The 16,365-nt window shown below is 48.7% G+C and overlaps 1 protein-coding gene across 2 annotated transcripts in view; it reads right to left on the bottom strand.

The window, feature by feature from the left end:
- Positions 1-3,135, bottom strand: part of NOL4 (nucleolar protein 4) — a 666,365-nt gene extending 663,230 nt beyond the window's left edge. Inside the window, exons 1-2 of one of the 2 annotated variants that reach the window (XM_085605684.1) lie at positions 2,659-3,135; positions 1,201-1,648 (exon numbers count right to left, since the gene is read on the bottom strand). In XM_085605684.1, the coding sequence (XP_085461810.1) occupies positions 1,201-1,518 (318 nt within the window). In that variant the 5' untranslated portion in view covers positions 1,519-1,648; positions 2,659-3,135. The remainder of the gene's footprint in view (positions 1-1,200; positions 1,649-2,658) is intronic. The other variant, XM_085605683.1, reaches the window with a different exon arrangement.
- Positions 3,136-16,365: the final 13,230 nt, after the last annotated feature.

Below are 16,365 nucleotides of genomic sequence, written 5' to 3'. Positions count from 1 at the left end.
CAAGCCAGACCTAAAATTCCATGAAGGTTGACTGCCCGCCTCCCACCTGTGCTGCTTCAGGAGAAAACCAACATAATTGATCTAGTAATCTAAGACACTTTAATACATTCCAGTGACATATGTGTGCCCCTGAATGTTCAAGCTCAGGCAGCTGTATAAATAAAATGATCACATCTGGGTGGAGGGCAAGCACTATTTTGTGGATGCACACAACTTCTGCCCAATCAAAACATGTACTCCTGGCTCTAAACATGCAGGCGGAGCCTAAACATCTCTCTAGTGATGATCACATAATTGCCTGGCGACAGCTGCGTTGCCAAGCCAGCCTCAGAAACCGGCCCACTAGACCATAAAGCAGGCCCAAAAACAACAGAAAACAGCCTGAACACATGCCACCGTTCATGCTAGAGGACTGGTGCCATTCGTGCTGCGCACACAACAAGTCATGCAATGCCCAGCAGCAGCACTGGGTTCATGGGCTGCGTTCCCGTTGGCACAGGACACATCGGCCCAGCACTGCAGTCAATCCCATAAAGGAGACACTGCACACCCAGAGCCGACACCATGAATCCTATACGCCGCCACGCAGTCTCCCGCCATCTCGCAGACGTCCCATCTGCAGCCAGTGGCAGTGCCCCCTCTCTTCAGCCCTCATCCTGCCTCCAGCCCCCGCAGAACACTGGCAGATGCCACGCAGGCAGCTCCGAGCGCTGCGCACCGGGCAGGGCACGGCTCGGGCTGGCAGGACCCACAATAGATCCCGTCTAACCAATGGAAGCCGGGGCACCGGGTCTTCAACGCCCCAGCGAGGCAGACGAAGTGCCACTGGTTTCAAAATGGAACCGGGAGGACGGACGGGATGGGGGAGGACAAGAAAGCAAGGAGTGAAGGGGACAGAAGTGATATAGACGTGTGGTAAAAATATGAGAAAACAAAGACAAGGCATAGCGGGGCCTTGCGGGGCTCCCCTCAGGATGAACGATACCAGTGTGGCGAGAAGCTCTGGACGGTGGGACAAAGGGGCCCAGAACTGAGAGAAAAGGGACCTCACCCCTAGCATTGTTGGGCTGTGGGGAGTAGAGCAGGTGGGCTCTGCCCCCCTCCCACCCCCCATCCCCTCACAGAGGGGCACAGAGCCCAGTGGAGTAGCTGGGTTGTGGCCCAGGGGCACATGTTTCGTGGAGTGGTTGATGCACTTACCGTGGTCTTGACCGGCACGTAGAGCACATGCTTGCCGCCCGCCGTGGGCTCTCCGGGGCCAGCCAGCTGGAAACCCTTGGACTTCACCCAGAACTTGAACTTGGCGTTGTCTGCGGTGCCAGTCTCCGCGCCGCGCAGCAGCTGCGCGATGCGCTCGCACTTGCGCCGGGTCACGGTCTTGGTCTTGCCCGAGTCGCCGTAGGTCCGCAGACACCAATCCTGGAAGTGGCGCTGCATGTCCCACTCCGGGCCCTCCATGAGGCGGGCCAGGCGGCCCGGGGACCGATCCCAGAGCTGAGGGCCGGCTCGGCTGCTCATGGGCTGCAGCTGGCACGTCCCGTCGGCGGAGCTCAGACACTCGGTATCTCTAGGCGACCATCCCTCCGCCAAGCGATGCGCAGGCTTGCCGGCCCGTCGCTAGAGCTGCCTCCGCCAGAAGGGTGTCTGTCTAAAGACAAAACAACAACAAAAACAGTGAACTCAGCTTTTTTCAACTGGTGTTTAATTAGCACAACATATTTTTTCAATGTGTCCCGCAGTCTGATCCATTACAGATATTGTCAACTATTGGACCGGTCTCCTGAGGAAAAATACATATGTTGTTTTATTTATCCAGTTATTTCTTCCTGCTTCCCTCCCTTGCTCAGTTCTCGACGGCCTCGCGCTGGCCCAGGGCTGAATTCCCTAATCTGCTTGTCCAGGCCCTCTGCTTGCGGCGGGCATCTGGCCAAACAAGCCTCAGCGCACAGGATGCACAGAAGGGCACGCCGGGCTCCGCAGCTCCGGCTCAACCTCCTGGAGCCGAGCCCTCCCTCCCTCCCTCTCACGCATTGTGCCTACTCTGAACAATGCCCGGCAGCCTGCAGGGGCACATAACAGAAACTTCTCACCTGCGGCGCGCATCGTCCCCCAGTGGCCCCTATTTGGAACCCCCGAATCTCACGTGATGGTACCCGCGAATGGGCCCATCCAGACATCCGCCCACCCCAAAGCATTTCATCGGAAATTTCGAACTGGAAGCACCTCCAGTATAACTGTGACAGGCTGAGGGGTGCGTGCGTGACAAGCCGGCGACGGCTCACGCCTTTGTCAGCTTCGGCGCAGCCTTTAAACTTTCCTACACGGCCCTCTTTTGTGTATCCCGCACCAAATGAACAATGCACTCCAGCGATGTACCAGGGGACGGTAGCCCTCTATTTCCTTCCGTTCAGTCCGTTTTTTTGGTAAATAAAAAAGAATCCACAGGGACTGACAATCCCAACATGGGCCGGGCGCACGATGCCTTCTGTTCCAGAATATCTACCCCCTCCCCTTAATTAAACATGCTTCTTTGGCATCAAACGCCCATTTCCAGATGTCTGCCCGGTGACCTTTTTAATCCTCGCCCCCCTCTCGCGCGCTGGCTCAGATTCGGCTCCTGCGTTAGAGCCCTCGGCTCCCCCTGTGTTTTTTTCTTACCAGGCTACGGTGGGCACCGGCTCCTCTCCTCAGGGGAAAGTCCTAGTGAGAAATGTGCGAGTTCCTCTTTCCGCTCCCAGCAGCAGGCAGGAGGCCGGCTGCTCCCCCGTCAGGCGTGTGATCCCATCCGTACAAAGCGCCGGGCCCCCATTGTTTCCTCCCGAGGACCCTTATTATAGGCTGCGGAGGGGGCGGTGAACCTGTCCGGCTCAGCTGCGGATGCTCACTGCCCTCAGAAGCAGGTGCCCGTCTCCCCGGCCCGTGCAGCACCGGCTCCCCTTCCTGCCACCCCCGGATGTGAAAGAAGGAAGGGGGTTATTATCTCGCCCCCCTGCGCACAATATTCAGGCCGTCCCGGCACTTGCAAAATGGCTCGTGCCTCCTCCTCCTCCCGGGCTGCCAGCAGTGTCTGCTCAGTGGTACAGGGGGGAGGTCTCGGCGGCTGGAGCCCGGGACTGACAGCGGCACGGGTACAGAGCGGCTCTCGAGTTCTAACTGCTGCCGCCTCTCGGAAGCCTTTCCCCTGCTGCCATCTGCTGGCCGCAGCGCGGCCCGGATGCCACACAGTGGCAATTCATCACTTTATTGTCTTGTACAAACAGAAGAGAGGTCTGGGACTGTAGGTGAATGTTAGCTGGCGAGATGGCACACATTAACAGACACATTACTGAGCAGACACGGTTACTTTACTCGGATAGTTTTGCAGTGTTCCGCCCAACTGCTATGGTGCTGCACCTCACACCAGGTAGGACAATGTCCTTTCACCTGAACCAGCAGTCACCCACCCACACTCCCCGCACAAATGCTAACAACGCCCTCAACACCCCCTCCCAACACATGCACCAAGAACGCTAACTCTCCTGCCCTAAACCACACACCATAGTAAACCTGCACATCAACTCCCACTCACATGCATGTTTTTCAACACATGATTACTCTGCAAACACAACCGAAATATGGGACCATCTGAGCAGCAATGCACCCAACATACTCTTCATCAGAGAGACCTGGCTCAACCTCTCATCAGCTCCAACATCACTATAATAATCCCATGGGCTTCAAGATCACACAACAGGACTGCCATCACAAGCCAGGAGGAGGATTCGCTGTCATCCACAAGGAATCCATCAAATGTAGAATATCCACGAGAACGCCACCTATTCATGGAACACCTGCCCTTCAAGCTGCAAATCTACAAAAAATTCATCCTAAATGGAACCTTTGCCTATTGATCACCCGGACCGCTAGTCACCTTTACCAACCTCATCTCAGACTTTATCACACTGCTCACCATGGGCTCCAGAGCCTACATTCTCATCAGTGACCTCAACTTTCACCTGGAAGACCATAATGACCCCTGCTCCACAGCACTCCTTGAAAGCTTGAGAAACTTCAGACTCACCCAGCAAGACACAGAACCAACACACACTGCAGGACCACACTAGACCTCATCTTCACAACAAGCAACAGCATCAAATATAACTCCACCATACAACTCACATGGACAGATCACTCCAAGGACCGACTCCTTGTGCGACCGTCTCTCCACGTGGCATGTTAATCAAGGATCTATGTTAAAGAAAAAAAGCCTTGCGGTAGATGGTTTTGTAACGCCTCCAGTTTGCAACTTACAAGATGTCACTACAATGAAATGCTCATATATGAACATATGGAACATTGAGGCCCCATAAAAGCATATATATAAGGATTACTTCCTGAACGACAAAACTTAAATTCGTATTGATGATGAGGGATATAAAAATGAATACTGAGGAGAGCGGTAACAATAGCCAGCATTAAAGGGTCGGCTATTATAATTGTATATCCAATATTGAAGAAATAGTGATAGTATTCCCTGGGTGTAGAAACTCTGGTCTGTTATCTGGCGGGTCCTGATGAAGGTGGTGCTCATCTTTTCTTTAAACCACCGAAACGCGTTGACCATTGCTATTCAGATGCTTTAAGTGGTGAAAGGAGATTGATACCATGTCTATGTCTCCGACTTTCCAGAGATATGTGGTTGTGAATGGAGTATGAATGTAGTTGAAGAGGTATGAATGTATGAGAGTTTGCTGTAATGTTTTGTTTGTTGTTTCTCTACCTGGGGTCATATGATGTTGAGATGTGAAAAGGTTATTATATTGTAAAGTGATGTATACTTGTTTAGAATATTTATTGTAAATGCTAACTTGATAAATTTTTTTATAGAAAAGTCATTTTGATAAAAGAAAGAAAATGAATAAACAAAGTTAAAAATCACAATTATGTACTTGGATTATGTCATGGCCTAATTGTATGTACAGCCCATGTTGAATTCAATTTGAATAAAAAAAGAAGAAATAGAGGTCACAAGGTAGCTTTCATAGTGTGTTTAGATCACTCCATCGTCCACTTCCAAATCAACACACCTCAAGTCAACACACCCTACCAGGTTCAGCATTCCAAGCCACAGCTGCAGCAAAATCACAGAAGTAGACTGGCTCAGCGCCCTCAGCACTGATCAGTCTAGCCCCACAGACAACCTCAACAAGGACATCAACAACTGGATCAAGAATTGTGTGGACCCCCTCGCACCCATCAAACCAGCAAGTGTACTAGATCAAACAAGCATGCCAGCTGGTACACAGAAGACCTCCAAGAAACCAAACAACACTGTAAACAGCTAGAAAGGAAATGGAGAGCCAGCCACAACACCACAGACCGGATTGCCTACAAGGCTGCACTCAGATGCTGTTACCAGCACATTAGAGACACCAAGAAAAAAGCATTAGTGGACCGTATCGAAGGAAGCTCCAATAGCTGCAAGGAGATCGTCTTGTTTATCAGGGATTCCACCTCGCCCTCAGGCACTGTCAGAACCGCAACTTCACACACCTCAGAGCACTCATCGCTATCCTACCCACCACCAACCAAGATGGCGACCTGACTGAATAGACAATTCTCATCAGAAAAGGACAACAGCAATCATGTGGAGCATCCATTCAGTAGCCCAAACGAAATCATGCTCCAACCACAGCTACAATCTAGGAACATCACAATCAGCACCACCCTGACCCACAGCAGCAACTTCCGACCCATCTCTCTGCTCCCCTATCCAGCCACAGTGATTGGGAAGGCCATTACTAAGCAATTCACAACCCACCTCAAATTTCACCATCTTCTAGACAACACACAATCAGGATTCAGAAAGAACCACAGCACAGAAACAGCACTCATGATGGCCACTGACGACTTCCGAAACACCCTGGACTAAGGAGAAACAGTGGTCCTCATCCTGATCAACCTCTCTGCGGCCTTCGACACTGTCTCCCACAACACCCTCATCAGAAGACTTCACAGGTTTGGCATACAAGGATCCACTCTCAAATGGATCTGTTCCTTCCTCATTGGAAGAAGCCAAAGGGCAGGCTGACACCCTTCACATCAGAGATTAAGAAGATGATATGCGGAACCCCAAATGGATTGTCCCTCAGCCCCCTCTTTTAAACATATACATGGCACCACTCGCCTACATCAGCCGATCACAAGACATCAGCGTCATCTTCTATGCTGATGACACCCAACTCATCCTCTCCCTGACAGACAAGACAAACACCACCAGAACCAGCATCACCAACTGCATGACCATGGTAGCAGACTGTATGCAAACCAACTTCCTGAAGATCATCTCTGACAAAACAAAAGTACTGGTCTTTGGCAATAAGACCTCCCCATGGGATTCCACCTAGTGGCTGTTGGAGCTAGGACCAACACCTACACCCACAGACAGCACAAGAAATCTAGGGATCTTCCAAGATGACAACATGATGGCTCCAGTCAATACAGTGTGCACCTCCTGCTTCCACATCCTACGCATGCTGCAAAAGATCTTCAAATACTTGCCTCTGAACACCAGACGTACCATCACACAAGCACTCATCACCAGTAGGCTCACCTACGGTAACACTCTCTACGCTGGAATCTCCAAACAACTCCTACACAGACCATCCAGAACTCAGTCGCAAGATTCATACTCGACTTCCCACACCACGCCACACCCACATCACACCGCAGCTCAGGAAGCTTCACTGCCTCTCAATTCAGAAGTACAGCCAATTCAAACATCTCATGCACACATACGTCACGGTCAGCCACACCACCACTCTCCACTGGACCGACCACCGATGCATCCACTTCTCCTACAAGAAACTCATCGCACACACCCAACCGCCGCAGATCCACCGAAGATGCTGGAGCAAAGTCACCACTGACCAGCTGACCGCCGCCCTCGCCCAGGGCCCCCCAGCCAACGCCTCGGACACCAACACTGCCGCCCGAAACCTCACACAGTGGATCAGCAACTGCGCCGACACCCTCGCCCCTATCAAGAACCCTCCGAACAAGCACAACAGCAGGAGAACCACCTGGTTCACCACAGACCTCAAGGACTACAAAAAATCCCGCCGAACTCTAGAGAAAGCCTGGCGCCAAGAATGGACTGCGGAAAACCTCGAGGCCCTTAAGACCGCCACGCGCAAACACCACCAGCTCATCCGCATTGCCAAGAGAACGGCCTTCAGAGAGCGCATAGACAACAATGCACACAACAGCAAGGAGCTCTTCAGCATCGTGAAGGAACTCTCCAACCCAAGCTCCAACTCCAACGACATCCCCCCCTCACAGGACCCCTGCAACTCCCTCGCGGCCTTCTTCCACCGCAAGATCGCCGAAATACACGACAGCTTCGCAAACCAGACGCCTCCACCAGCCGCAGAACCAACGCCCCCCACCGCCCTCCTCAGTCGCTGGATGCCCGTCAACACCGAAGACATCACCCAGATCATGAACAATCATCCACTCCGGCTCTCCATTCGACCCCTGCCCTCACCACATCTTCAACAAAGCAGACACCATCATCGCACCCCACCTCCGAGACATCATCAACAGCTCCTTCGAATCTGCCACCTTCCCTGAGAGTTGGAAACACGCTGAAATCAACGCCCTCCTTAAGAAGTTGACAGCAGACCCCAAGGACCTCAAGAATTTCCAGCCCATCTCCCTGCTCCCCTTCCCGGCGAAGGTCACCGAGAAAGCAGTCAACAAGCAACTGACCAACTTCCTCGAAACCAACGGCTCCCTCGACCCGTAACAATCTGGATTCCGCAGCAACCACAGCACCGAGACCGCCCTCATCGCCGCCACCGACGACATCAGAACCCTGCTCGACAACGGAGAAACCGCAGCCCTCATCCTCCTAGACCTCTCAGCTGCCTTCGACGCGGTCTGCCACCGCACCCTAAAAACACGTCTCCAAAACACAGGGATCCAGGGAAAGGCCCTGGACTGGATCTCCTCCTCCCTCACCGACAGAACCCAGAGAGTCCGCCTACCCCTGTTCCACTCAGAGGCCACCAAGATCATCTGCGGCGTACCCCAAGGCTCATCACTCAGCCCGACGCTCTTCAACATCTACATGAGCCCCATCGCCGACATCGTCCGCGCACACGACCTCAACATCATCTCCTATGCCGATGACACCCAGCTGATCCTCTCCCTGACCAGAGACCCAGTCACCGCCAAATCCAACTTCCAAGAAGGAATGAGGGCCGTCACCGAATGGATGAAGATCAGCCGCCTGAAACTGAACACAGACAAGACGGAGGTCCTCATCCTTGGACCATCCCCCTCCGCCTGGAACGACTCCTGGTGGCCCGCCGCCCTGGGCACAGCACCGACACCCACCGACCACGCATACAACCTAGGGTTCGTCCTGGACTTATCGCTCACTATGACCAATCAAGTCAACACCATCTCCTCCTCTTGCTTCAACACCCTCCGCATGCTACAAAAAATCTTCAAAGGGATCCCCACGGAAACAAGAAGGACTGTCACCCAAGCCCTCGTCACAAGCCGGCTCGACTATGGCAACGCACTCTATGCACGGACAACGGCCAAGCTACAGAAAAGACTGCAACGCATACAGAATGCCTCTGCACACCTCATCCTGGACATCCCCCGCCACAGCCACATCACCACCCACCTGAGAGACCTGCACTGGCTCCCCGTCAACAAGAGGATCACGTTCGAACTCCTCACCCACGCACACAAAGCGCTCCACAACGCCGGACCCGAATACCTCAACAAACGCCTCTCGTTCTATGCCCCGACTCGCCAACTCCGCTCAGCCAGCCTCGCCCTCGCCACCGTACCACGCACCAGAAGAACAACAACAGGCGGCAGATCCTTCTCCTACCTCGCCGCCAAGACCTGGAACTCCCTCCCCATCCACCTCCGATTGACCCAAGACCTTCTCACCTTCAGGAGACACTGCAAGACCTGGCTGTTTGAGCAGTAGCAGCACCCCCCCACCCTCAGCGCCTTTAGACCCTCACGGGTGAGTAGTGCGCTCTATAAATGTACTGATTGATTGATACAAAGCCCTACACAACACAAGACCAGAATACCTGAACAGCTGCATACACTTTGACCAACTCACCAGACACCTACACTCTGCCTCACTCTCACTCGCACACACACCCTGCATCTGCAAAAGCAAAACAGGAGGTCGCTCATTTTCCTACATCTCACCCAAGACTTGGAACGACCTCCCTCAGCACATCAGAGCTTCCGTCTCACTTATTGAGTTCCACAAGAAGCGGATGACCAGGCTCTTCATATGAGCACCTTGTGACCACTTACCTACACACCTTGCTGAAGCGCCTGGATACCCTTTTGGGTGGTTAGTGCTCTATACAAATCACCATACCATCACATAACAATGTAAAAACCGGTCCTCTAATACAATATCAAAATACCCCATCAATGCAAGTTGTAATCCTCTCAACATCCCACCCCTAAACCTCACGTTATTGCACTTTCCCCATTCCACAACTCATACAATCAATAACCTATAGTTGTTCATTATTCATGCATCTGTCCATACCAAGCCATTGGAGCATCTTTTAACCTTTGATCACTGCACCTTCTATTTTACAGTTACAAGGTAAACTCAATAATTGCAGTTCATTGGGCGTTCATTATGTCATGCATTCAATCCTTTTTATGGTGTGGCTTTACAGCGCAGCTGTCGCTACACAACCATGTGAGTACACCAGGAGAGGTGCTTTGGCTCTGCCCACATGTTGGGAGCCAAGGGTACATATTTTGATTGGGGAGAATTTGTGTGCTTACACAAAAAAGTCAGGCTCTCTACACATCTCTGATAACTTGTTAATTTATTTAGCTGCCTGAGAATGAACTTTCAAGGTCACTCACATGCTATAAAATTGTCTTAGATCATCAGATCACTCTTGGATGGTATTTTTCTCTGGCAAAATATAGATGGAAGGAGGGCAGTCATTAACCTACATGGATATTTAAATCTGGCTTGACAGTGCAACTGTCAACTGACTTTTTAACTTACACCAACATTAATCTACAGTTATTTGCTTCTACACAAGTACCTATTTTATTCCTATGGTATCTATCTGTAATGTTTAACATTACCATACCAACACAACAAGATGATGGATGGAGTGCTGAAACTTTTCAAACACTCACCCCAGTCACAGATCTGGGTTTAATCCATTGTTCTTTTGCTCACCATGCTCCCCCAGTTTTTACCCAGCCATATGCAAATCAGTATTGACCTCACACCCCATGGGAACAGTCCAGCCCGAACTGCCAAGCCAGTTCCTCCCTGGACCAGACACAAGCACCCTAGAACCGGTTTCGGGTATCACCCGTCATAAACCAGACTAGCTTGAATTCAGCGGCACAGTGAACAAGGGACCCACGGCTGGGCATGCCCCGAGATCTGACCCAGATCTCTGTACTGGGGTGAATGTTTGACATTGTTCAGCATTCTGGCCATCAACCGTTCTTTTTCCATTTGTCACCCCAAGTGGGATGGGTATGCCCAGACGTGGGTCCCATGCTCTTCATGCTACTGGAGTCAAGCTCGACTGGCTGATGAGGGGTGATACCCCAAAACCCATCCCAGGATGCTTGTTTCCAGTCCACGGGGACCTGGCCTGGCAGTTCGGGCTGGACTGTTCCTATGGGGAACATGGTCAAGAGTGATTTGCATATGGCTGGGTTTAAACTGAAATGGCACGGGGAGCAAAAAACAATGGATTTAGGCCCAGGTCTCTGTACTGGGGTGAATGTTTGGCATTTTTCAGCATTCTGTCCATCAACTGTTCTTTTTGCATTTGTCACCCCGAGTGGGACGGGTATGCCCAGACACGGGTCCCGTGCTCTCCATGCCACTTGAGTCAAGCTAGACTGGCTGATGAGGGGTGATACCCCAAACCGGTCTCAGGTTGCTTGTTTCCAGTCCAGGGAGGACCTGGCCTGGCAGTTCAAGCTGGACTGTTTCCATGGGGAACAGGGTCAAGACTAATTTGCATATGGCTAGGTTTAAACTTGAATGGCCTTGGAGCATAAAAATTATGAATTTAGGCCCAGATCTCTGTACTGGGGTGAATGTTTGATATTGTTCAGCATTCTGTCCATCAACTGTTCCTTTTGCATTTGTCACCCCAAGTGGGACGGGTATGCCCAGAAGTGGGTCCCTGCTGTCTATGCCACTGAAGTCAAGCTAGACTGGCTAATGAGGGGTGATACCCCAAAACTGGTCCCAGGGTGCTTGTTTCCAGTCAAGGGAGGACCTGGCCTAGCAGTTCGGGCTGGACTGTTCCCATCGGGAACAGGGTCAAGACTGATTTGCATATACCTGGGTTTAAACTGGCATGGCATGGGGAGCAAAAAACGATGGATTCAAATGTTTGTCATTGTTCAGCCTTCTGTCCATCAACTGGTCTTTTAACATTACCATACAATATTCTTTTTAAGCCAGACCTATTGAGATTGGCAATGCTTGTTTTGGTATTCGTTTACACTGCAGAAGTCTTTCTGAAATTGTCTTGAAATGCTCAGAGGCTACTCATGTCCAGTGCCTAAATTATTCACTAGTGATTAATGTTTCTCCTATGAGCATGTATTTTTTTCTACACCTGTCACAAAAAGATGATTCTAGAAAGAGCATGAAAAAAAACCAGATTGAAAGTATCTTATAAAGCTCCAAGGCCACTCATGTTCTCTGAACACTTAGGGCCCGATTACAATGTCATCAGGAATGCCTCCGAATCGGATTTGGCTTTTTCCGGATCCGATTCGTAGCCCTTTTTTCTGACCGAATCGTACACAGGTTCGGACAACCAAGTTTGATGTGAAGATCACGTACGCATCAACCGAATCGTTTCCCAACCCGATCCTGTCCATACAACTATTTCGTAGACGAATTGTGCCGTGCAATGGAGCCGGATTCCGAGCGAGCAAGTACGATGCACGATTCGGACAGCCGCATCGACTCGGTCTCAGCGAGACGAAACGGCTGTCAGAATCGTACTTCGGGGGGCCGTAGCAGGCCCCCCTTCACCTGAGGCCATACGAAGCTGTCACGGGAGAACCCATGGGTCCCCCCGATCCAAGCATGCACAGTGTGGCGGGCAACATGGGGTGCCTACTACAGGTTGTACGCTTTTCCCCACCCAACCCTTTTTAGGTCTCGCCTGACCCAGCGCATGCGCTGGGTCAGGCGAGACTTTTAGTAGGTGGGTTTGGAAAGTGCTACCCATATTTTTGTGCTGGCTACAAGCTTCAGTGCACGATGGCATGCACGCGCACAGCTGCTCCCCGCATTCCCCCCTTCCTTCGCGCCCAGCCATCTGCCTTTCCTGCGCCAGCCTTCAGCACCATGCCACTCCCCCCGCTGCTGAGCGCGCATCCCTAGCGTGCTTTAGCGCATCATCGCGATCACTTTCGCTTTACGAGTGATCGCGATCACTTTCGCTTTTACGGCCGCGCGGCGTTACTTTTACTGCCGCGCGGCCAATGCTTGTTCCTATGGGAGCCTGTGTACGCATCCAGTATACAGGCTCCCATAGAGTTCAATGAGAGTCCGAGCAAACCGAGTCCATAAGCATATGAATGCATCATACTCGCTCGTGCGGACTCCAGAAGCTCGATTCACTCGTAAAGCCCTACGAATCAGAGTCGTACGCAGGCCTTTACTAATGAGATCATATTCCGGCCCTTAGTAGTTAACTTCTTTTGCTACTCATGCTCTGATCATGTGGTCTGCTGCTATTCTGATCTGGTCAGTGCTGCTTGCATCATGTATTTTGAAAGCAGGATGATGACTAGTGTCCAGTGCTGAAACCGAGGGGAATCAAGTCTGATCTCGTATCCAGCCCTTATTATTGATCTGGATTCTACATCTGTTATGGCCCCAGTGAATATTACCATGTCCCCAGTCTTATTGTATCCAGGTGCAGTTTGTAATCTCCAGAACACATGCTGTTGCGCTTGCAGGGTAAAAACTCCAACTTATCTTTTCAGCTCGGCCTGGTGCATTGAAATGACTATCAGTAGCTCCCGTTGATGGACAAGGATGTGAGCTGTTGTATGTCAAATGATCACAGCTGGAACCTAAATCCTTGTTGCAAAACTCAGACATCCATCAGGGACGTGGAACTTGTCTAAGATTCAGGAGTGTTTTTGCCTCTCTGAAGCTTTTTATATAAAAGGTGTGGATCTTTTCACATCATGTATCTGTCCATGTGACTACATTAATAACAATTTATTTTGCATTTAGAAATAGGAGTTTAGAATGGTTCACTGATAGAATATCAATGTTAAAAATATTGATGTTCAAAATATCGGAAAAAAATATAGACTACAAAAATATCGACTCCCACACCTACACAGGTAAGTACAAAAATATTGAATCAAAAATATCGATGTAAAAAATATAGATGCAAAAAATATCGATTGAAATATATATATAAAATAAAATAATATATATTAAATATTAATGTTAACAAAATAAATCAAAATTAATATAATTTGTTCAAATAAACATAATAAAATAATAAACACACAAACATAATCATTTATACATATATATATATATATTTACCTTAAAATAGTGACTAATCTATTATCTTTAATTTATTTTAAAGCTTAACAATTATATAAAAATCAAATAAATATATATGTAAATAATTTAGAATATAAAAAAATCTAGAATAAATTAAAACATTAAACAATGAAAAAATATTTAAACTTAAATTTCCCAATACAATCAGTGCAACAGAAGGAAAAGTGTTGGATACCAAAATAATTAAATTTACTATTCCAACTCCAGTGAGTCAACAGTAGGGAAATTGTTGGATAGCGGAGGGGTACAAATTACTATTCCCACTACAAAGAGTGCAACAGTAGGGAAACTGTTGGATAGCAGAGGGGTAAAAATTACTATTTCCACTTCAGTGAGAGCAACAGTACGGAAAGTGTTGGATTTCAAAGGGGAAAAAATACGATTCCCACTCAAGTGAGTGCAACACTAGGGAAAGTGTTGGATAGCGGAGGGGTAAAAAGTACTATTCCCACTCCAGTGAGTGCAACAGTAGGGATAGTGTTGGATAGCGGAGGGGCGAAAATTAATATTCCTACTCCAGTAAGAGCAACAGTAAGGAAAGTGTTGGATAGCGGAGGGGTAAAAATTACCACTCCCACTCCACTGAGTGCAACAGTAGGATAAATGTTGGAAAGCAGAGAGGTAAACATTACTATTCCCACTCCAGTGGGTGCAACAGTAGGGAAAGTGCTGGATAGCAGAGGGGAAAAACTACTATTCCAACTCCAGTGAGTGCAACAGTAGGGAAAGTGTTGGATAGCGGAGCGGTAAAATTTTATGTTCTCACTCCAGTGAGAGCAACAGTAGGGAAAGTGTTGGATAGTGGAGAAGCAAAAATTACTATCACCACTCCAAACAGTTCAACAGTAGGGAAAATGTTGGATAGGGGAGGGGTAAAAATTACTTTTCCCACTTCAGTGAATGCAACAGTAGGATAAGTGTTGGATAGCGGTCGGGTAAAAAAATGCATTCCCATTCCAGTGAGTACAACAGTAGAGAAAGTGTTGGATAGCGAAGGGGTAAAAATTACTATTCCCACTCCAGAGAGTGCAACAGTAGGGAAAGTTTTGGATAGAGGAGGGGTAAAAATTACTATTCCCACTGCAGTGAATGCAACAGTAGGGAAAGTGTTGGATACTGGAGGAAAAAAATTGCTATTCACACTCAAACACCCAAAAAACTATATTAATTTTGGGAAAAAATAATAAACAATTATATATATATATATATATATATATATATATATAGATGGCAAGTTGAAAACATATGAGGATGCAATAAAAGCTAAAAAGCAAAGGAAAATCTTAAGAGACAAGAACGATTACGCAGAAGGGCGTATCCTAACGTACGCCAAATGCTTTGATTGGGCACAGAGGGATCTACAAGCTTTTCACCAACAAAGCCAACAAGAAGTTATTTCACCTGGATCAAGCTCTGACCTCAGCTCAGATACTGGAGTACAAAATCTGAGTGTCCCTTTACATGTGCGCCCACTAACTTATTTACACGAGTTTCAGATCCTGAAACAAAAGAAGGAGCAGGGTCCCGACGAGAAAATTACAGCAAGGGGCAGAGGGAGAGGAAGAGGAAACGGTCCCAGAAAAGGAAGAGGCAAAGGAACCATAAAAGACTCAGATTAAAAAAGAAAAGAGGAGGGGTATCCATTAACAAATCAATGATGGCCTTTGACAATATTGAAGCCTTTAATACAGTGACAATCAAAGAAATCAACTTACTACGTGATCAACCCTTGCAGAAACAACATGACAACTTAACAATGACACAAAGAAGGGCACTAACTAATCTAGCCAATGATGGTACTATAATTATCAAACCCTCAGATAAGGGAGGGAACGTAGTTCTAATGGATGTCACTCAATACAACGAGGAAGCATTAAGGCAAATGGGAGATATGGATTGCTATGAACCTATTGGTTGGGAGGAATACAGGTCATCTATCATCACATACCATGAATGGCTAAGGCAATGGTGGGTAGCAGGTCTAACTGATGATGGGGAATATCACCTCCTAAAAGCAGAAAATCCACGGGTACCCTGCTTCTATCTATTGCCGAAAATTCATAAACATCAAACTAGACCACCAGGGAGACCGATCGTGTCTTCAAATACATATCCCTATGGGAACACAAAGCCATGCTTGAACATATGATGCTTTACTGCCTAAATCAAAACATTTTTATCTTTGGCAAACAACTCTAGCGCCATAAGATCGGAACACCGATGGGCACCTGCTTTGCCCCCAGCCTAGCTAATCATTTTCTGGGCTGGTGGGAGGAGCAGCTGGTCTGGGTAGATGAAAATGACCAATACACCGAACACATCCCAATCTGGATCAGGTATATTGATGACCTGTTCCTGATTTGGGATGGATCACAAGATCTGGCACATCAATTCATAGAGAAACTGTCAAATAACAACCTAAATTTATCTTTCACGTATAACATTGGCAGTGAGTATTGTGAGTTCCTGGATGTCGCGATTAATATCGTGGACAATCAATTGGTTACTAGTCTGTTTAGAAAAAAGACCGCTGGAAATACACTCCTCCATGCTGCCAGTAACCATCCCATTACCCTGATTAACAGCATCCCATATGGGGAATTTCTCCGAGCACGTCGCAATTGTAGCTCTGAGGAGGGATACAATAAGGAACGCTAAACAATGGAACTCAGATTTGCACAACGTAGGCATAACACCAAAACTCTGTCCCAAGCGGCCAACAA

The sequence above is a fragment of the Triturus cristatus genome, chromosome 5_1 (assembly GCF_964204655.1).
Source record: "Triturus cristatus chromosome 5_1, aTriCri1.1, whole genome shotgun sequence".
Lineage (NCBI taxonomy): Eukaryota > Metazoa > Chordata > Amphibia > Caudata > Salamandridae > Triturus > Triturus cristatus.
Note: the sequence above shows the minus strand (reverse complement) of the source record. Positions and strands in the feature narration are given on the sequence as shown.